This window comes from Streptopelia decaocto (genome assembly GCF_964273445.1).
Source record: "Streptopelia decaocto genome assembly, chromosome: Z".
NCBI lineage: Eukaryota > Metazoa > Chordata > Aves > Columbiformes > Columbidae > Streptopelia > Streptopelia decaocto.
This window is the reverse complement of record NC_138657.1, coordinates 1,049,897-1,072,684: the sequence shown is the minus strand read 5'-3', so window position 1 is coordinate 1,072,684 and position 22,788 is coordinate 1,049,897. Positions and strand designations below refer to the sequence as shown.

The window sequence follows — 22,788 nt, the reverse complement described above, 5'->3', positions numbered from 1 at the left end:
CAGGGTTTCATTTTGGCAGGTCCCACGTGGAGGACGTGGTGGTGGCCCGGGCTGGTGGGGAGGAAGGAGGAACCTGCAGCTCTCCCCTCCCGTTATCAGCGCAGCCCCAGCACGTCCCTGCTCCTTATCAACCCTGGCAGAGCTGTGTCCCGCGGCGCTGAGCCTCTGTACATCCTGCCCCTGCGCTATAGGGGCCAGCCCCTCTGCTGGAGTCTGCACGTAAAGCCGGGCACACCGGGCACGCCGTTGCAGATGTGAGCGGGCAGGACAGCTGTGGCGGGCACGGCGAGGAGGGGCGATGCTGGACCTCGTCATCCTGAGCCTCCACTTCTTCCTCTGCTTCCTCATCTCCCTCGCGATCTGGCGCCGACGTGAGGTACGGGCGGCTGCCCTTGGGGCATGCACCCCTGAACGGGCTCCCCTCCCATCTCAGCACCTGCTAACGCCTTTCTCAGACTTATTTTTATGAGAAATCAGATTTTTCCTTGTACTAGGACTTCAAAGAGAACAGGAGCGCTTAGCTAATTGTAAGCAAATTTAACAGGAAGGCAGGTTTTGTGATTAAACTGCTTACGCTGTCTGCTGAGAGAGGCTTTTAGACGTTTGAAATATGTAAGAGGAGGAAGGGAAATGCAGACACATGTGCTGAAAAGCCCAGGTTGGATTGAGCTTCTCAATAAACAATTTTTTCCCCTCTTGGACTTGACATTTTCATTTTTTTATCGGCTTGTATCTGTTTGCATTTCTAGCCATAATATTATGTAAAGGGTATTTGGTTTCCATGTAAATCCTGCTGTTTACCGATAGCAAAACTAAATAGTAGAGTATTTTACCTGAAACGCCCTTGTATCTTTTTGTGTGCATCTTTCGCAGGGGTATGGTGGTTTAAGTGCAGAGTAAGGGAATAGTGATTTAGAATTTATCTCTGCTCAGCCCCAGGTATCAGGTTTGCAGCAGCTGGTTTCCCTGGTCCCAGTTCTGTCAGTGAGCACGCTGACCAGACATTATCACCGAACTCACGTGCTTTTCTTCATGTGCACTTTCATAGTTTTTCACTAAAAGTTCTGCTCCTTTGGCCTCACGTATGAAACGGGTTGGGGTTTTCTCTGGGACTGAAACATCCTTTCTACACATAGAAATCCAAACATCAACTGCTTTGCAAGTGGTTTCTTGATTATTTTGTTGTTGTTTTTTTTAAGGATGTGGCTTTGCACGGCTCAAGTACAGGAACAGTTGAAACGGGGCCAGATGGCCTTATATTAATTGGCAAAGAAGACGACATAAAGAAGTCTGGAAGAGTAACAGCCAAGGTCGATGGCAGAGAAGTTGTTGTTTTCTACCATGAAGGGAAATTTCATGCTATGGACTCTCGCTGCTACCGTAAGATATTTGCATGTATGATCTCAGCATTGTAACAATTAAACAAAAAGTCCGCTGTGTAAATTAATACTGTGTTCTACCCTGTTTCAGATGAAGGAGGCGCTTTACGTCTGGGAGACATTGAGGTACGTAAGCAAAATAAAAATAACGTAGGGGCGTAGAGACGTGTGGAATCTCTAACATGTTTGTTTGAATATTTTAATCTGAACATAAGGTTGAAAGAAATGGATGTATATGTAAAATAGCAGGCAGCCATACAGCTAAATCACCAAACGTGGGTTTTATCCCACAGATACTTCCAGGAGAAGAATCAGAAGATAATGACTTGCTTTGTTTTCTTCCTTGCAGGATATCGATGGCCAAGCATGTATTGTTTGTCCTTGGCATAAGTATGTAATTACTTTGGAAACGGGAGAAGGATTATATGAAGGAGTAGATCCTTTGGAGCCATCATCAACACCACAGTGGCGATCAAAAGGGGTCAAACAAAGGATTCACAAAGTCACGGTAGATAGTGGGAATGTTTATGTGAGCCCTCCAGATTTCTCTGTGAAATTTGACTCCGATTATTTTGCTGAAAAGTACAGAAAGAATGAATTAAATTTGGAAAAAATGTGCAACTCAAAACCAGCCAAGTAAGTTGTGGCCAGAAAGCAGAACGCTGGTGAATGCTCCAAAGAAGAAACACTGTCGTGAGATAAAAAACATGCCATGGCCATAAAGATTGTCTCCAGATTAAATTCTGGTGTTAACGTTATGTTAAAACACTGAAACACGTAGGACTGGGTAAGATAAGAAGCTCTGCATTCTCAGAAATGTCATTGATCTTGTGCCAATGAAATTTTTATTTGCACTTGCATGTCAAAAAGAATTATTTACAGCAGAGTGCTTCATAGTACTTGATATTTTAGAAATCTTATTTTGATAGTATTGTTTTAATTTTTCAGAGGGGATATAGTATATTACTACTTAAACATGTTACATAGTTTAAGTTAAATAGTCAGGTGTAAAGGTTATGTTTATATATACTTAACAGTTTATACTTATGATGCCTTTGGAATGACATGGAAATTTTTAATCTTTTAGATACCTGAGCAATCTCTGGATGTTTAATAAGTGTCACAAAGAAAAGTACAAAACTTGAGTGTATTTAATGAGCTTTTTTATGCCTCTTTGTCTATTACTACTGTGATTCCGTAGAAGTATTCATTTTCCTTCTCCTCAGTGAACTCCTTTTGGTAGTTCACCAAATAAATGTGACACGCATTTGTCATTTATGGCTTGTTCTTCCTGATTCTGTTGGACAAGAAAGAAGCTATTTGGTATAAAAACCTGATACATAATGTAGTGCCTCTTGTTTGTTTTTACTTATTTAAAATACATTTTTATACATTCATTTGAAAAAAAATGTGCTTTTAGTTTAGAGCCAAAAGTCGGGGTGCATTTTTGGGTGATTTGTTGGCTGTATGCAAAATTTGGTGATAATCAGGTTCAGTTTGAAGTTGCCTCATCTGAAAGATTTGTGTGTGCAGTGGGTTGCTGTCCTTTTAACGCACATAAAGGATAAGTAGGTCTGTGTCAACACCATTGTTCATATAAATGTATTTAGCAGCAGTGAGGCACAGGGAAGTACCAGAGGAAAACCCCTGTGCCTGTTTGATCACAATGAAAAGAAGCAAAGCACACAATGAATTTATTTCACCGCATTTGGGTGTAGAGGTCCGCCTCTCACCACGCCTGCTTACGTTGGTTTTGTGGTTGATAGGGAGAAGTGGCACCTGAGCCGACCTGTTTCAGTTTTGTGTTTTGGAAGAACTGCAGCACAGAAACACTTTTTTTCCTTCTCTTCTCCTTCTTTCTCCTTCCCCTACTTCTCCTTCTTTCTCCTTCCTCTTCCACTTCTCCTTGACCTTCTCCTTCTCCTTCCAGTTCCCCTTGCCCTTCTACTTCCCCTTGCCTTTCCCCTTCTCCTTCTTCTCCTTCTTTCCCCTTCCCCTTCTTCTCTTTCCCCTTCCCCTTCCCCTTCCCCTTCCCATTCCCCTTCCCCTTCCCCTTCTTCTCCTTCCCCTCCCTCTTCTCCTTCTTTCCCCTTCACCTTCTTCCCCTTCCCCTTCCCCTTCTTCTCCTTCCCCTTCCCCTTCTTCTCCTTCCCCTTCCCCATCTACTTCCCATTGCCCTTCCCCTTCTCCTTCTTCTCCTTCTTTCCCTTTCCCCTTCTCCTTCTCTCCCCTTCCCCTTCTTCTTTTTTCCCCTTCCCCTTCTCCTTCTCTCCCCTTCCCCTTTCTCTTCTTTCCCCTTCCCCTTCCCCTTCTTTCCCCTTCCCTTTCCCCTTCTTTCCCCTTCTCCTTCTTCTTCTTTCCCCTTCCCCTTCTTCTTCTTTCCCCTTCCCCTTCTTCTTCTTTCCCCTTCCCCTTCTCCTTCTTTCCTGTTCCCCTTCTTCTTCTTTCCCCTTCCCCTTCTCCTTCTTTTCCCTTCCCCTTCTCCTTCCCCTTCCCCTTCTTTCCCCTTCCCCCTCCCCTTCTACTTCCCCTTGCCCTTCCCCTTCTCCTTCTTCTCCTTCTTTCCCCTTCCCCTCCTTCCCCTTCCCCTCCTCCTCCTCTTCATTCCCCTTCCCCTTCCCCCTCCCCCTCCCCTTTCCTCTTCCGCTTCTCCTTCTTGAAAAACACAGATCAAAGTATTGTGAGGCCTTCACATACAGCTGTATTGGCTCATGTGATTGCTTAGGTAGCATTTTTATTGCTTTGGGTTTTTTTTGAAAGTACTGCATTAATAAAAGTTGGCTATTTAAATTAATAGAGATGCTGTTCAGGAAAGTAAGAATAATGAGCAATATGCAGTTTCCTGTATGTCATTTAGTAGAATGTTAGTAACAGGAAGTTTTACTTGAAAGTTTGGTGATCATGTTACTGGAAGAGTGTTCGGGCTTTTGCGGAACTGAATTTTCTGGCTAAAATCCAGCAAAGTGTTTAATGATATGTTTACTGTTAATCATATGCAATCAGTGGGACTGAATGCCCAGGCTTAGCTAAGTCCCTTTTTTTCTCAGTATTTGTCAGACATAATAATTCCTGCAAGGTTTTAAGGTGGTGTTGCTTTTAATTTAAATGTGTTCTTATTCTCAAGAAGATTGTCTTAATTTAATACCTAAAGTTCATCAGTCAATTTGCTTTCCCCTCTGTTTTCTTATTGATGATCATGGAACAGAAAAGTATTAACTCAGGTGGCTGCAAAAAGAAGAGGGAGAGTTGGCTGACTGTTGCTTTCTTTTTGCTTTCCTTTTGCTTTTTTTTTCTTCTTTTTTGATGCAAAGAACAAAACCTACAGTTGCTACCTTTAAAAAAATACATATGTACTCCCTATTCTGTTTTATTTGTCTGAGCTTTGAAGTGCTAGAATATGCACCCAGTTTGAAAATACTGTCACCATTTAGTGTCCCAGGGTTGGACATTTCTGAGTCTCTTGTCCTGCCAGCCCTTTTCTAGGTCTTTAGTTATTACTGGCGTATCATGTAAAAATATGGAAAATGTGGGGTTTTCATGAAAGGGAGGAGCCAGGAGGTTGGTGGGGAAGGATGGAGAGGGAACATGGGGGGATTTTGGATGTGATGGGGAGTGGGGATGCAGACACCAGAGCTGGGTCTTGGTCCTCAGGGGGGAAGGAAACTTTAGTGGGAAAAAACAGAAAGGGCAGGAAAAGGCACTTTTGGGCACAAGGAGACTGAAGGGCATGGAGAGTGGTCCAGGGAGCTGCTGGTGGGGTGGAGGACGGCTTGGTTTGTAATTAGAAACTAATGGGGAAAAAGGAGGGAGATGAGGAGCGGTGAAGCCAAGGCAGCGGGACTGGGATGGCATTTAAGGGACCACAAAGACAGCAGGAATGAGTAATTGTGGGCAAGAGACCAAAAAGTCACTGGCTGGATAATTAGAGCCTCCTGGAGAGATGTGTTAATGAGCAGGATGTTAAGGTCAACCCTCCAGATCATTCAGGAGGAGTGTTTTGTTGCTGATAGTTTTCGGGGTTTAGTTTAATTTGACAAATGAGAAAACACCATCTGTTTTACCATCATTAATCAGCCCAGCAACGAACAGAGAAATATATTTTGTGCTTTGGCTTGAGAATTTTTCAGGAAGACTCTGCGAGACGTTCAGGCTCTGCAAGACGCTTTCACAAGCAGCTTCAACAGAATAAACAAATCATGTTTTTCCTATCAGGGAGCCATCTTTTTGATAAAGACAGGTGAAAACTGTGACTGCAGCATGTTGAACTGCAGCTTGAGGCTTGACCTGATCTAGCTGCACTGTCAACCTCAATTAAACCATATCAGCTGTCAGGCTGGATGCTGTACATTTTCCTTCTGCATGCAGTGCCTCGTGCTGCAATGTCGTGTTGTGGGTGCTCTACACAAAATAAAGGACAACTTCAATGTGAAAAGTGTTATAAAGTTGGAATTGATGGAGTGGATTAGAAGGGGCATGGTCAGTAGGTCAGAGAGGTTCTCCTGCCCCTCTGCTCTGCCCTGGGGAGACCACACCTGGAATATTGTGTCCAGTTGTGGCCCCTCAGTTCCAGCAGGACAGGGAACTGCTGCAGAGAGTCCAGCGCAGCCACCAAGATGCTGCAGGGAGTGGAGCATCTCCCGTGTGAGGAAAGGCTGAGGGAGCTGGGGCTCTGGAGCTGGACAAGAGGAGACTGAGGGGGGACTCATTCCTGGGGATCAATATGGAAAGGGGGAGTGTCAGGAGGATGGAGCCAGGCTCTTCTGGTGACAACCAGTGACAGGACAAGGGGCAATGGGTGCAAACTGGAACACAGGAGGTTCCACTGGAAGAGGAGAAGAAACTTGTTGGGGTGAGGGTGGCAGAGCCTGGCCCAGGCTGCCCAGGGGGTTGTGGAGTCTCCTTCTGTGCAGACATTCCAACCCGCCTGGACACCTTCCTGTGTAACCTCATCTGGGTGTTCCTGCTCCATGGGGGGATTGCACTGGATGAGCTTTGCAGGGCCCTTCAACCCCTCACATTCTGGGATTCTGCGATTCAGAAGGTTATGAACATACCCCATATGGAGCACATACAATAGTGAGAGGGGTCTTTGCAGGACAGGACATCACACCGGGTGGGGAAAAATGTCTGGTCTGTAGGAAAACAATTTTACGACCAAGCTTTCACTGCCAAAGCCCTTTTGAATAGCGTTACATGGTTCCTAATTTCATCCATCTCTGCCAGCGGCTGAACCGGTACCATGCTGGGGATGCGGGGATGCAGGAGGAGCAGGGGGTGAAGCGTGGGGGCGTGTGATGGGTTGTGTCAGGTCTTTGGACTCTTATCCAGCAAGCTGCTGCTTTTGTTGAATTTGTTCATGCAAACCTGCTGATTTTGTTAAGTGCTATTTTTTACTTGAATAAAGAGTAAGCACAGTTCTCAACACCTGACACGTATAAATTACTGAACTAGGCTAAAAGGGAAAATGCCGGTTTTGCTTGTAGGTACACAAACTGAGAAATCAATGAAAAATATCCTGATTATCTCATTAATGACTCTTCTGTGAGATGAGGAGAGTGTCTTGACGAGCACTGGCTGTGATTCTGGACCAGTTGGGTTCTGTTGCTAAAAGAGATGTTTGAGAAGAGTAGTTTGTTGCTGCAAACTGTAGTGGTTAGAAACCTAAGGCTTATGAAGGAAAGACTGCTCCAGAAATAATTATCCTTTTTGAAGATTATGGTAAAATGTAAGCTATCTTATTAAAATATATATATATATATATATATATATATATATATATATATATATATATAAATTAACTCTTCAGATTACAATGAACAAAGAAAATTATTTTGTTTGTGGCTTTCCATGCGCTCTTGGTGCTTTGCTGAGGCTGTGGTTAACTTGGGACAACACAGGGATTACAGATAAAGGTAATATCTTTTTATTAAGCCAGGCAATGTAGCTAGAATAATTGCTAAAGCTTTCAGGCACACTGAAGTGGGGCTGTAGCACCTTAGGGCATTTCTGATTTATTCATGTTTGTGGATGAGTTGTTTAATAGGAAATATTACCTCTGCTTGCAAATCTCCTGACTTGATTTCAATTAACGTCCAAGACACATAGCTGTATCCTCATTCAAGTAAAAAGTATAATCTTTTTTACCTTAAAAAATGTCATGCTCATTTGGCACAGATTGCTCCAAGCAAGATTGCAACCTCTGTAGATGCAGCTTGGCCCAGGAAGGCACAGAAGAATGGTGCTGTGGTGGCCACCCCCGTGTGGGTTCTATGGACATGAGGTGTTCGACTGGCTCAGCACCTGAGAAACCAGCACCACCATCTGAATCTGAAAAACAATAGGTGAGGATGAACATCACCTCCCAGGAGACTGTGTCACCTTGCAGTGCTCATGGTGTTTTTCATGAGACTCAGCACTGAAAGAAAACCCGAAGCTCAACGTCAGCTTGGAGATGCAGGTGTTCATGTGAATTTTCATTATCAGTTTGGCTACTCAAACCTATGCAAAGCAGAAAGGAGTCTTGATTTTAAGTAAGTTAATGTGCAAGGCCAAGTGCCAGGTCCTGCCCTGGTGGGACAGCCCCCGGTATCGGTCCCGCTGGGTGCAGGATGGAGAGCAGCCCCAGGAGAAGGACTTGGGGGCACCGGGCTGAGAGATCGGCCATGAGCCGCCATGTGCGCTCGCAGCCCAGAAGCCAACGGTGCCCTGGGCTGCATCCCCAGCCCCGCGGGCAGCAGGTTTGGGGGATCCTGCCCCTCTGCTCCGCTCTGTGAGACCCCCCTGCAGTGCTGGGCCAGCTCTGGGTCCTCAGCACAGACACACATGGAGCTGCTGGAGAGGGGCCAGAGCAGCCCCAGCAATGACCCGAGGCTGGAACAGCTCTGCTGGGGACAGGGGAGAGAGCTGGGCTGTTCACTGGAGAAGAGAAGCTCCGGGACACCTTAGTGCACCTTTCAGTGCTTAAAGGGGCCCATGAGAAAGATGGGACAGACTTTAGAGCAGGGCCTGTTGTGACAGGACAAGGGTGATGGTTTAAACTAAAGGAGGGAGATTCAGGCCGGACATGAGGAAGGAATTGTTGTCCTGAGGGTGGTGAGAGCCTGTGCCAGGTACCCAGAGAGGTGGTGGATGAACCATCCCTGGAGACATCCCAGGCCAGGCTGAGGGTTGGACTAGATGGTCTGTAAATGTCCATTCCAACCCAAACCATTCTGTGATTTTATGATTTTATGAAATATTGTACTCCTGGTTGTTTTTTCCATTGCTTTTTTAATAACTGATGACTAGTTATAGACAAAACATACTGGCATTTAAAAATATGTGCTATTATCCTTCTGTGCCGATCTCTTATCCCAATGGGTTTTGCTTTCATAATTTGGATGATGCAAGCTTTAATCTTAATTATCTGTTCATTTCTATGCACATCTTTTACAAAATTTTTCTTTTGCTATGCAGAATGGAAGAATCCCTTCTGAAAACATTCATAGCAATAAAATACAGTAGGTCAATAACGTTGCCCCATGTCGCCTGCATTTTCAAATATTGTCAGTCAGTTCCTTGGTGAATAACGTTATCATGGCTGTGAAACTGAAGCAGAAATTAATGGTTGAAATGTTCCCTAGTTTTGGTATAGATGAGTATTCCTGTAGGGGAAAAAGAAAAGAAAGGAAAAAAAAAAGGGAGACTTTAAGTACTGAAAATGAAACAAAAATAATACAAAGCGTGTTTATGGCATTTACCCAAACATTCTCCCCATATCTCCCCATTGCAAAATAAAAACAAGAAAGAATCCAAAACTTCCTTTGTAGTAATAAAATAAACCTTATTTCTTGTCCTTTTAAGTTCAAAAGAGACAAAACCAGAGCTGTTCTTAATCCCTTTCCTGAGATTTCAGATACGCAAGGCGGCTCGTGGTTGCTGCCCCTTGCAAAGGGCAGCGCTGCTGTTCTTCAGCGGTGATGAGTAGCTTTTCCATTACCTGAGCAATGACGTGCTCAACCACTTCTGACATGTACAAGGCTGCTTGCCAGAAAACTCTGGAACCCTCCCCGTGCCAGGCTCTGCAGAGCTGCCCCCTCAGCGGTGGTGGGGACCCAAGGGATGGTTTATTTCTGAGCAAGAATATCACAGAACCCCAGAGTGTCAGGGGTTGAAGGGCCCTGGAAAGCTCATCCAGTGCAATCCCCCCATGGAGCAGGAACACCCAGATGAGGTTACACAGGAAGGTGTCCAGGCGGGTTGGAATGTCTGCACAGAAGGAGACTCCACAACCCCCTGGGCAGCCTGGGCCAGGCTCTGACACCCTCACCCCAACAAGTTGCTTCTCCTCTTTCAGTGGAACCTCCTGTGTTCCAGTTTGCACCCATTGCCCCTTGTCCTGTCCCTGGTTGTCACCAGAAGAGCCTGGCTCCATCCTCCTGACACTGCCCCTTTCCATATTGATCCCCAGGAATGAGTCCCCCCTCAGTGTCCTCTTGTCCAGCTCCAGAGCCCCAGCTCCCTCAGCCTTTCCTCACACGGGAGATGCTCCACTCCCTGCAGCATCTTGGTGGCTGCGCTGGACTCTCTCCAGCAGTTCCCTGTCCTGCTGGAACTGAGGGGCCACAGCTGGACACAAGATTCCAGGTGTGGTCTCCCCAGGGCAGAGCAGAGGGGCAGGAGAACCTCTCTGACCCACTGACCACCCCCTTCTAACCCACCCCAGGTACCATTGGCCTCCCTGGCCACAAGGGCCCAGTGCTGGCTCATGGTCACCCTGCTGTCCCCAGGACCCCCAGGTCCCTTTCCCTACACTGCTCTCCAATACCTCATTCCTTGACTGACATCACTGGATGCCAATTAAATCCGTACATCCCTGAGAAACAGTGGTTCCTGCTGCAGCTGTGATGGTTTGGGTGGCTGCTGACAAAAGCTGTAAGTGCAGGTGGATGCTCTGTGCCCATTCCTGGGTGCTGTGCTCGTGATGTTTGTGAAATTCTGTGGAGCAGCTGGGAATTCGTGACCAGGTCGGTTACAGAGGGACATTACATCCTGGTGGCCCCTCCAAATCCTTCAGAAAGGTGGGAACAGTGACAGTGAGAATATCAGATTATTTGGCCAGAGTTGTGGCAAGTGGAATGAAAAGTGCCGCTTCACCTTGGGACCCCTGACAAACTGCTGGTGTTTGACATAAAACAAGCTTCTGCAATGTAATCTCTGTACCTCAGGAACAATATATACATGAACATGGAATATAAACATAAAATTAGATCCTGGGGGCAGTTTTGGGCCCCTCATGACAAGAAAGGGCTTGAGTTGCTGGAGCAAGTGGAGAGAAGGGAACGGAGCTGGTGAGGGGCTGGAGCACAAGTGTGATGGAGCGGCTGAGGGACCTGGGGGTTCAGCTGGAGAACAGGAGCTGAGGGGAGACCTTCTGATCTCTGAACTGCCTGAAAGGAGCTTGGAGCCAGGGGGGTCGGGCTCTGCTCCCCAGGAACAAGCGCCAGGAGCTGAGGAAACGGCCTCAAGTTGTGCCAGGGGAGGTTGAGGTTGGATGTCGGAACAATTTCTCCCCCAAAGGGCTGTGGGGCATTGGAACAGGCTGCCCAGGGCAGTGCTGGAGTCACCAGCCCTGGAGGGCTGGACAGACGGACACGAGATTCTCAAGACATGGGGCCGGGACAGGGGTGGGGGAGCAGGTGGACTCGATGATCTTGATCTCACCCAACCAAAATGATCCTGTGATTCTGCAATTAGTAAAGAGTAAATACCTCTAACGAAACCACTGTCAAGGTCTTTCACGTGTCACCCATCTCCGAGTTTTCTCGCAGCCAGGGAGGTGGAACAATGGACGGCAACGTGTCTGGCTGCCAGCAAACTTCAGGTGGTTATTTCCAAGGGAAGGAACTAAGTTTCCAAAACAAGCAGCCCTCACCCTTTGCAGGATCTTTTTTAACCCAGCGGCACTTGGCAGCCCCACGTTTGAGAACCGTCTGCAGCCGTGTCCTGTCCCATGGCACATGGGATGCACATGGTGCTCGCTGTGCTGAGAGGGGATCTTGGCACAACGCAGCAAGGACCTGGGAACGGTGCCCAGTCACAGGTTTCTTTTAATTTGGATTGAGAGGAGCTAAGGTGCACAGTCATGCATATATAAGCATATTGTACACACTTTATAAATAAAGCTCTAGCTGCTAGGCTATATCACACGACAAATGACAAACGAGGTGGCTGTGAGGTCACTTCTTCATTCAGATGTTCATCCTTTTCAAGAGTTTGGGAATCCGGGTTTGGTACATGAGTACCACAGCGGACAAGCACAGCTTTTTAATCAGGGCATGACTTATCAATACTCTTTGAAGCGGCGCCTTCATTTGTCTGTGGGGCACGGCCCGAGCTGCGTTAGCATCCTGTATCATAACATACACCTCATCCTCTGCTGGCGTGGTGGACGATTCATGTCTCACACCACCTTCTTCCAGATGTAAAACCACCACAGCCTTGAAGTTACGAGTAAAACTTCTGGGGCAACAAAAGGACCGGGAGATATTTACAGAAAGCCCATATACCAATATCTGGGAAACCCACACTGCTCCCTAATTAATGCTCACTGATGCAAAGGTAGGCTTAGCAAAATTCATCAGCTGAATAAAGACAAAGGCAGAAATACTGCTTTGAAGGATTAAAGATCTAATGTCCAGTAGTTTGCTTCTTATGTGTTAAATATTCTCTGACTGATGAGCTTTGTTTTACCTTAACTGGTGTGTGCATGTCTCAACCTGCACCACAGTAATGTCCAAGTTTTTGGGGAAAAAACACAGTTTTCTAGCAAGATGAAAGGATAATGATCCCCACTATTCCTGACAAATGAGGCAACAATTAACATAAATGGTGCTTGCTAACTTTGGGTCCAGTCCCATATGTGAGCCGAGACGCTGAAAACCTGGTTTTGTCTTTGTTTTTCCTGAGTACAAAATAACATACAGCACTTCCATATGAATCGACAGCTTGCTTCAGTGGTGGTTTCAGGTAAGGACCCTGCACTTAGATGAATCATAGCATGAAGTGTCAAGAAAATGAGAAATGCAATTAGTCATTGCCCATTAAAATTTGTTTCAAGTGACTTGCCTAAATTTATTTAAGAATTGTAGCAAGGAAAACATTCTTTAAGAGTAACTACAAGTTTTCCACACCTGGAATGAACTCATTCACTCAAGCTGCGGGTGGCAGCGTACTGCAAAGATTTGAGACGAGAACGTTTCAATGCTGTCATGGTCATCCTTGCTATCCCAGCCCTGTGCTATCACCTTGGTAATGGATTTGAGAACCTACCTCGTTTCCTTGTAATCTGGGATTGATACAGGGAATTGACCATTAACTAATTAACACTTAAAAAACTAACACTTGACACTTAAAGAACTAACCCTACCCCACATCACTTAGAGAGCCAACCCTTTAACCCACATCACTATTGCCCAGCCTTGCTTAGCTCTGTGTAACTTACTGTACGAAAAACAGGACTTCACTGACGCCTTGCAAGGACAATAATCCTTGGGTGCATCTTTGGTGCATCCTTGGGTGAACTAGATTACAGAAATTTGGGCACAGGACAGGAGATACGCCAGTTTTAACCAACTCAGCAGTCTGAGACCCAACCAACTCATCACACTGACCAAAGTTGACCATGTACAGAGAAGAGGACACGGGTTCACGATCACTGTGCAGCGGCAACCAGGAGGAGCCAGAGGTGGAGACTACGGAAATGCTCTCCTGAACTCATTGTAATAAGAACCGCCCTCTTGTGGACAGGTTATATGTATAGGCGTTCCTAGAGCTTTCATGAATATGTAACACTTTACTGCATTTAACCAAGTTCACAGCTACTGTAATTTTACACACGCATTACGTGAAATGATTCCCTGTGTGTCCGGCTTCGTAAATAAATGCATACCTTCCTTATAACTTCAAGGGTTGTAAGGTCATTCTGTGCTACAGGATGTAACGAGAGGCTTAAAAAGTTAGAGAAAAGAGGAGAAAGTAGAAGGTGCACGTTCATGGAGACACGGGCTGCACTAAGTGATGACAACAAGAACAACAGACAAATGCGCTTTAGTTAATGCTGGTAGAACGTTGTACAAAGAGACCCTAAAAGGGTGATCCATACAGAAACCGAGGCCATTTCTCAGCTATTTCAGGAGTTTCAAAGGGTTAAAAAAATAAGTCCAGATTTTGCAGGTTAGTGGGGAGAAATTATTTCCTTGATAGCAGAAATTGTGGTGTTACCACCAGAGTAATATGGCAACTGAAATGAGACAGTAGACACAGAATCAAAAGAATCAGCTAAGAATGAGAGGATTTCTTCATTAACCTTCAAAGTCTGCTTGATATCAGGTTAGAGATCAACATAAACAAGAAGTTTTCGGCTTTAAATCCCTCACTTGTTGTGCTAGTCACAGGTAAAATATTGCACTATCAATTTTCTTTCAAGTTTTATTTATTACCTTCTTTAAAAAGTTTGTTTTTTACCACTGCTGAGCTATTCCTGTCTTCAGCAGCCAAGCATTAAACTGCAAATTTAGGCCAACAAACTGCCTCATATATAAAATAATAAATTAAGCAAGCCGTGATTTCAGATGCATGCAGAACACTATTGGCAGAATTCAAAACATCAAAACCATAAAAAGTTCATTTATCTCATGAGAAAATGTCTTTATCATGCACTTATTAGTTAATCCTTGTTTAGAAATTTTGTAGCTTCTGAGGAGATGTTTATACTGTGATGTATCTAATGGATAGTTGTTTACCATATATGCCCCATACCACAGCACAGGGGTTGGAAGAAGGTGGCTAAGACTTTTAAGAGCCCACTTAGTCCATCTGAGGTTTCTGTAGTATATATCTGGCTTGAACAAATTATTTTTTAGAGGATTTAGGCATTTTATTGATAGTATTGTCAGATTCATTGCTCTTACTGGCCAGTCGTTGAAGGTTTCTCTTGGGCAGGAATTAAACCCATAGAAGGACTGGATTTTGAAATGGCAGGTTCACTGGAAGAGAAGAACATATTAAACCATAGGTGTACCAAAATAAGATCAAAACTCAGTTAATTATATCCTATTTAGCAATCTGTAGAAATGTGTCAAATAAAATATTTCTATATACCACCTCATTACTTTGCTGACAGCTCAGTTTTAAATTGGTACAAATGTTTATACTGATAGACAATGGTAAATACTCCTAAAGACCACAGCTTCTCAAATAAGTCCCATTTATATTTTTTCTCTTAAATTTCCATGTTTTCATGTAATGAATAGGAAATAAAAAGTAAATTGAGCCATTGATTCCACTCCTGGAATTAAAGCATGAGCTATTTCTGTTTTAGTCATGATATTGTATATTATTTAGTTTCGAACTCACTTGAAAAGACTTTCATTAACAAGCACAAGCTTCATAAATCATTGCACACAAACTTTATTGAAATTGTAAATTGAAAGTGTAAAACCAGAATGTTCTGTCCCACCAGATCACATTTTTGTCAAAAGTAAACCAAAGAAGAGAATAAAACTGTCTTGTAGGGCTATCATTGAATAAACCACTATTGTAAAATACATGGAAGAGTCTATAAACCTAGAAGCTTATAGAAAACCACTCTTATTACTAAAGAGAAAACAAAATTGATTTTATTATTTATAGCTAGTTTTCCACTTAATTTTACCCTGTTTCCAAGTGTTTTGCCTTGTTTGGTCTTTTTTGAAAATCATGCCCCTAATTTCCCATTTTTGTTAGGTGAAAAAGCATTGTTAGGTAACCCTGGCAAGATCTCTGGAGATACGGATCTGCATGCAAGACTATAGCTTGAGTTGCTGTCAAATACATAACTGAAAATCACAAAGTAACTTAAGGCTCCCCGCTGTAGAAATCTGAAGATTACTGATGATTTAAAAATAAAGAACGAAACCAAAAGCACAAACAACCAAGAACTGCTGAATCTTTCCTTGCAGAAAAAAGCTTCATTTATTTTTTGTAAATGTCTTCAGAGAAGAAAAAAACCTGTCAAATGTGTGCCTGAAAAATTACCTTTCAGTAGCATTTGCTGTTTATACTTCCATTATGAGAATGTCAGAGCATCTTAATTATTTGTAGGCTTCTGCAGTGCCTCTGAAGTGAAAATAAGGCAAAAAAATAGGGCCTTTGCCACAACAAAATTGATGTTATTTGTCATATGCTGCCTCTGTCTTCAATTTTAAACTGGGAGGTGAGATGTCACCATTGGCAGGCTATGAACATGCGTTTTGAAAACAGTACCAATTCTTTTATTTCTTATGATTTGTTGCAGAAGAAAAATAACATTAAGAAAGGAGAAAAGAAAAAGGTTTATTAAATTCAAACAGAATTGCATATATATTAGCGAAGCATGGCATTTTATTGTGAGGTTAACTGAAGGAAGAAGTTCATAGTGGTAGTCAATGGTGCGGAGTCCAGTTGAGGCCAGTATCCAGTGCAGAGCCTCAGGGGGCAGTACTGGGGCCGGTGTTATTCAATATATTCATTAATGATTTGGACGAGGGAATAGAGTGACTGTCAGCAAGTTTGCTGGTGACAGCAAGCTGGGAGGAGTGGTGACACTGGAAGCTGTGCTGCCATCAGAGACCTGGACAGGCTGGAGAGCTGGGCGGGGAATAACCTGATGAAATTTAACAAGGGCAAGTGTAGAGTCCTGCATCTGGGCAGGAACAACCCCAGGTTCTAGTATGGGTTGGGAGATTACATATTAGAGAGCAGTGTAGGGGAAAGGGACCTGGGGGTCCTGGGGACAGCAGGGTGACCATGAGCCAGCACTGGGCCCTTGTGGCCAGGAAGCCAATGGGACCTGGGGTGGGTTAGAAGGGGGTGGTCAGTGGGTCAGAGAGGTTCTCCTGCCCCTCTGCTCTGCCCTGGGGAGACCACACCTGGAATCTTGTGTCCAGCTGTGGCCCCTCAGTTCCAGCAGGACAGGGAACTGCTGCAGAGAGTCCAGCGCAGCCACCAAGATGCTGCAGGGAGTGGAGCATCTCCCGTGTGAGGAAAGGCTGAGGGAGCTGGGGCTCTGGAGCTGGACAAGAGGACACTGAGGGGGGACTCATTCCTGGGGATCAATATGGAAAGGGGGAGTGTCAGGAGGATGGAGCCAGGCTCTTCTGGTGACAACCAGGGACAGGACAAGGGGCAATGGGTGCAAACTGGAACACAGGAGGTTCCGCTGGAAGATGAGAAGCAACTTGTTTGGGGTGAGGGTGTCAGAGCCTGGCCCAGGCTGCCCAGGGGGTTGTGGAGTCTCCTTCTGTGCAGACATTCCAACCCGCCTGGACACCTTCCTGTGTAACCTCATCTGGGTGTTCCTGCTCCATGGGGGGATTGCACTGGATGAGCTTTCCAGGGCCCTTCCAATCCCAAACATACTGTGATACTGTGATGCTGTGATAACACATATTCTGCCGTCAGAAAAGCACCACACCCGCCATGGAAAAGAAAATACGAGAAGTAAAAGAGGAAGTTTAGACAAGTTACTGATTTCAGTGTTTGCTACACCTTTGTACACATTAAGTGCAAAACAAACCAGATAAGTAGCTCGTATGTGTGTTCTTTCCATCCAGCTCAACCAGCTCTTTGAAACTGTTTGTCAGCCCCTTTTTCAAACTTTGGCAATTATTGTAGTTTTTCTGCAGTATCAAGAATAGCACGTTGTTATAATATAGGAAAATTCCTCTTCTTGCTCTTTTCTTTTTTGCACTATGAAAAATTTAGGCCCCCAATGCTAATCTGCTTTGATTTTTTCAGATCAGACCATCTCTCTGGCCTTTTTGCCTCATTTTTATTGCAACTACAGTACTTTTAATAAAGCAATAGAAACTAAAGCTAGTTACCACAGAATATCTAGTTCTAATCAGTCAGTTTGTATCTGTGCCAACTCTAGACCAATAACAAATACAAGGTAGTCTGTGGTTATTTTTTATTTGCTCCAACTTAGAGAAAATAAAGCATAAAAGAAAAATACTGATTTACGGATTTACATTTTTGGTTTGGAGAGCTGGCATTCAGAAATGTCAGCTTTTTATTGAAAGCTTTTTATGTGGAAACTTACCAAATTTGTCCTTCAGATGTGCACTTCAAATTCAAAGCAAAAACACAAAAACCCACAAACCAAACCAAAACCCACCAAAAAAAAAAAAAAAGCCCAAAACAAATAAAACAAAACGCAAACCAAAACTCTCTTATAAACCCCACGACACCACCATCACCACCAATTCCAAGAAAATGTTGTGGAAACGAAAATGACACAGTGCTGTGAATTTCCATCTCCCTCGTGGGCAGAGGGAGCCGTTTTCAGGCTGGTTTCCAGAGAAAGAAACACTTAAAGCCATGTTGATCACACCGTCCGTCTGCCAGCCCTTAGTAGTGAACTTTACCTATAGCAGACAGATGGTGGAAAAGCCTTGAACATAGTAAACTCCTATTAGTATTGTAAAAATAGGCTGCTCAGTAGCAAGACCTCAATTAATGCTCCTATAGCGACAACAGCCACAACAGGAGCGCTTCTGTGACTACACATTATACACCAGTGCTTGAGGCAGTGAAATAGTCATTCACTGGCTTCTGCTCTTAAAAATAATCCATTTATAAAGACACTTCAATTTGTGTCCTTGTATCATGTCCCATTTCTCACATCATGTGTAGTTTATCATCCAGCAAAGGCTCCAGAGCAGCTAATACCTCTGAGGTGTTGAGCAACTGTTCTGGAACAAGCGACCTGGAATTGCAGGGGAATGTCAGAGGCTATGAGGTGAAAATTAAGTGGTTTTTATTTATTACAGTGAAAGCAATAACATTTGGTTTTCATACACTGGCCATTCTCTCTCTCCTGCGTGTATCCGCTCCTGTAGTTAGAGGTACATGGGCAGCAGAGGAGGCTGAGAACCAGTGAGAAGTAGAAGGAGTATTAAATAGCCATAAAATTGTAACAGAAGGGAAAATAAGAAAGCAGAAATAAGATAAATAAATGAACTACTAAGCAGACAATTTAGAATCTAGCTCTAAACTTAATCTTTGGACTTTTTGAAACACAACTAACATTTTAAACATGAAATGGCCATCCAGTGACATCTGTGGAGATGTTTAACATCTGTATGAGGAAAGCTGAGTAACTATGTGCTGTCTTCTAATTCTGGAGAGGTGCAGTTGTATGAAAAGAGTTAGAAGGTAACTGTAAACAGTAAACTTACTTCTGGTTAAATTCAATTTATGACTTATTAAGAACTTACAATGTTGACAGCGGAACAGTTAGTGCTGTTAGGCATATATACAGGGTGGATATTTATATATCTAGGTATGAACTTTATTCTTTAATTTTTCTCTTCTTAAAATGCATATTAACTCGATGTTGATCTGACATTATTAGACTATTCTGCTTTACCTGATGCAGTGAATCCTATTTGCACCCCCGTAGTGCATTTTTAATAACAAAAAATACAAACTCTATGCATTACTCAATGAAGCTGTGGGTGGACAAAGGGCAGAACTTCTGCAGGAGCACATTAAGTAATTTTGAGGGTCTCCTCCCTGTAGAATTCACATGCTGGGTCACTCGGTCTTGAGCGCTTATCCAGGTGATCATAAAATGGATTAAAACAGCGCAATTAGTAGCACTCGTTAAACAATGACATGGGAATTGTACGGCGCAGCTGTGCATCTACACCTGGGGATTCTTCCCGTCGTGAAGGGGGTGTCTTCTTCTGCAGCACATCATGTTGTTTCAGCCTTGCGTCCCATCGTGGGTTAACCCGGGCTGGAAATACAACCACGATAGCCGCTCCATCACCTGCTCCCCTGCTCTCCCCCTCAGCCAGGGAGAGAATCAGAAGGGAAGGGAGAAACTTGGATTGAGATAAACACACTTCAGTAAAACAACAAAATACTGATACACTACTAGTAAATATAGATACATAAAAAATAGAAATAAAAGATACTCAAGGCAATTCCTCATGAACTCTGCCCATATTGAGCAGCCAGTCCCAGCAAGCCACACCTGGTCCGAACAGACGATCCCAGAGAGAGAAAAGAGAGGAAAAAGACAGAAAAGTGCAAAGGCCTCTGCAAAATGGCAAAAAAAAAAGAACTAAATGTCCCGCACCGCACTCCCCTGGCTCCGGCAAAAAGAGCGAAGAGGAGAGAGGTAGCGCTGGATCCCAGCTTCTAACTCTCCTTAAATAATTAGCATGACACTAATGAGCTGGAGCACTCCCATTGATGGGTCTGGGTGTCAGTCCAGCTCTGTCTGTCCATCCCGCTGCCCCACACCTGTGGGCAGAGCTCAGAGTGCCCTTGGCTCTCAGACCAGAGCAATTCGAAACATTAACCCTGTGCTGGGCTGTCGTCTCTTGTTCTCAAACTAAGTCCTAATAATGAGCATACTAGCTACGGAAAATAAAGGTTTCTAACTGCACAAAGAAAATGAACCCATTTTCATTCAAACCAGCACACATCTCTGCAGCAGGTTGGACCACACAGGCAGGAGGTGAGTCCCATTGCCATAATTCGGGAGCTTGTTCCCTCTCTGCCAAAGGCAGCAGGTTTGGAGGACAGACCTTCCACCGGGCTCCTGCAGCAGCAGACGTGGATCCTGGTAGCCCACAGCTCAGCCTCGTGTGTGAGCAGCTTTACACCGCTCAGTAGTTGCTTTCACACCTCTGTTGCACTACAAACTGGATCTGGTTTAAATTTAAAAAGTGTCATTTTTCTTTCTCCTTCTCCTCCCATCAGTTCATTCTCCATGCCCTGCATACTTTGATACAACACTGGGCTGATATTACATTACTTGATATAGTAATACTAGAAAAAATAGTTAAAGTAGATGTTAACAAGTGGCCAGGAGTAGGTAACATTTATGAGAGTGTTCCTCAGCAAATCAGGTAAGAAACCACAAAACTGGGTCTGGGGTCTGTGTATCGTTGGAGGTGCCATCGGAGGCTGCCAGTGCATTCAAAAACTGCTCCATCAGGATCTGGGGAATGCTGAAGCAATGGGCCCATCCGCAATTGCTGGTGAGGGGACACAGTCTGCGGTGGAGAACGAGCCTGAGGGACACGTGGGTGACCACGGTCTGTTGGAAAGGCGTTGGAGAGGCTCCAGTGAAGCCCAGCATCGCTGGCATTTGGAGGAAGGGCGGTAAGCATGCCGATGAAGGCAGTCGTGTGGGCATAATAATCCTCTTGCATTTTCAAAAAGCCTTTGAGAAGCTTTTTGCAAAGCTTATTAAACTTTGTAAAGAAACTGAGATTGGACGAGAGGTTGTTTTTTGGGTTGAAAGCTGGTGTAAGAAGAGGAAGTGAAGGACAGGGCTTAGCCGTCACTCTCCAGGAACAATTCAGGTCGGAAGGGACCTCTTGAGGACATCTAACCCAGCTTCCACTCCAAGGCTGTCTAGTGAGCTCACATTGCACAAGGACTCTTCCAGTGAAACCTTCGATGCCTCCAAGGACACAACCCCACGACTTGGTACAAAATCTTTGGGATGTGTGCTGATATTCCTTGCTTTCTCCACCTCTGGAAAACAGTTAACAGTGAGTTAACAGTGAAGTCTGTTGGTCTGGAGGGACAGTGACCTCTGGCCAGGAGCACCTGGGCCATCTCCGAAACTTGCTCGAGTATTCACACAGGGGAATATAATCAAACCCATTCTCCCAAGCCCGACCAAGCCTACACCATTTTTTCTGGCATAGTTGTACTGAAAAATGTTAGTGTTCCTTAACACTGGCCGTTCATTCCTTGCTTTCCCACACACAGGTGGCTTTTATTGGTTCGGATGTGGCAGATGGTGACAACACCAGAAAGAGTCCTTCTGTTTGCTCAGGCTTTGTCCATGCACGAGGTCTCGGCTGGTGGATCCATCTGTAGCACGGATGAGCACCAATAAAGTCAAGCCTATCATAGGTTATATTTTGCAACATCGCCTCTATTCACCAAAACATATATTTGAAAAAAAATATCCCGGAAATTTGCCTCTCCTAGAATAAGGCAGCTTCTCGTGTGCCTGAGGCTGCTCAGAACATCAGCAGCTCTGTGCGGGCTCAAGTAACAACTGGGCTTGGCAACAACTTCTCAGTCCAAGTGCATTAAACCCCCTCACTGTCCTGAAAATATGGGCCAGTTAGTCCTATGTGAATCAGTGCAAGCTTGGAAAGGAAAAAACCCTCCTCCTTGACTTGGCTGCAGTTATCCTCTTGCTGTGGAAAATACCATTACCCTGTTGTCAGCAAAAACTGCATACTTGTTTTCACTGCTTTATCTGAGGTGCTCGCTGGAGAGCTTCAACAGAAATAATTTGAAACAAAATAATAATGTTCCAGTGTAAAATGCACAAGCTCAAGCAAGCCATTGTTTTCTGAGCCCTGTCAAAGGCTCCTTTTTCTGCAGTTTTGTCGCTGTATGTCGGCAGCAAAGGCAAATGCCTGCTGGCCCCAACGTTTGCTGGTCATAGGATATTCAGCTTCCACATTGCCAAACAGGGAACAGTCAAACAATCCTCTATAATCCTCTTCTCTCTGTTAAACAGTCTTCTATGGCTTTCCCTTGCAGTGCCCAAGTAACCTGCAAAATGCATCTGAGGTAGCAGCACCAAGCACCTTCTCAGCTCATGATATTTATCACCATGCAAAAGTGAACTAATTCGCTTTTCTTGTGTGTGTTTGTTTATTTGTTTGAAAAACATTCCGCAGTCTCTCAGCAATGCAGGCAAAAATGGGGCAACAGACCTACTTTCACAGAAGAACAGGCAGCGTTTTCATCCAATTTTAACGCTTGCTTTACAAACGCTGTTTTAAATATTCTGATTGCTGAAGTTTTGCTAAAAGAGTGCAGTATTTCAGCCTGTGAGCTCTAAGTGCTGCTCACCAGGTGAGACGCATCCCACATCCACCATCTGCACAATGTGCCGGAATTAAAGCTTCGTGCAGCCCTAATTATCTTCCCAGGGGGTTGAAAGAAGGAGCGAGAGGAAAACAAGTGTTTTCTGTGCCCCTCCGCCTCTGTTGGCACCTCTGCCCCTCGTGCCCTTCGGCAGGGCTGGGGCTGCAGCAACCACTAATCTGCGCTAATTGGAGTTTGTTTGTGTTAATTGGGTCACCTCCCACTAGAGCCACCTTATTTATCAGGCCGTTTTTTCCCAGTATTACAATTCTATGTGTGTGCTTGTTAGCGGGTACGGATGTATAAATATGTCTAAATATATGTGTGTATACATATCCGTGTGTGTGCGCACTTAGCTGCGCTAGGTTTTGTTCACTAGTGTTGGACAGAACATTTATCTCAAATGTTGGCTCATTTTCAACATCTAGGCCACAACAAGTTCAAATTTAGGGATTCCAGATGATATTTAGTGCCCTTTAAAAAGTACAGT

The 22,788-nt window shown here is 44.4% G+C and overlaps 1 protein-coding gene across 1 annotated transcript; it reads left to right on the top strand.

Moving 5' to 3' along the window:
- Nucleotides 1-2,723, top strand: RFESD (Rieske Fe-S domain containing). The gene is made up of 4 exons (XM_082074534.1): nt 1-376; nt 1,200-1,380; nt 1,471-1,505; nt 1,729-2,723. The coding sequence occupies exons 1-4, from the start codon at nt 299-301 to the stop codon at nt 2,017-2,019; spliced, it is 585 nt and encodes a 194-aa protein (XP_081930660.1). The 5' UTR covers nt 1-298; the 3' UTR covers nt 2,020-2,723.
- The last annotated feature ends 20,065 nt before the right edge of the window (nt 2,724-22,788 follow it).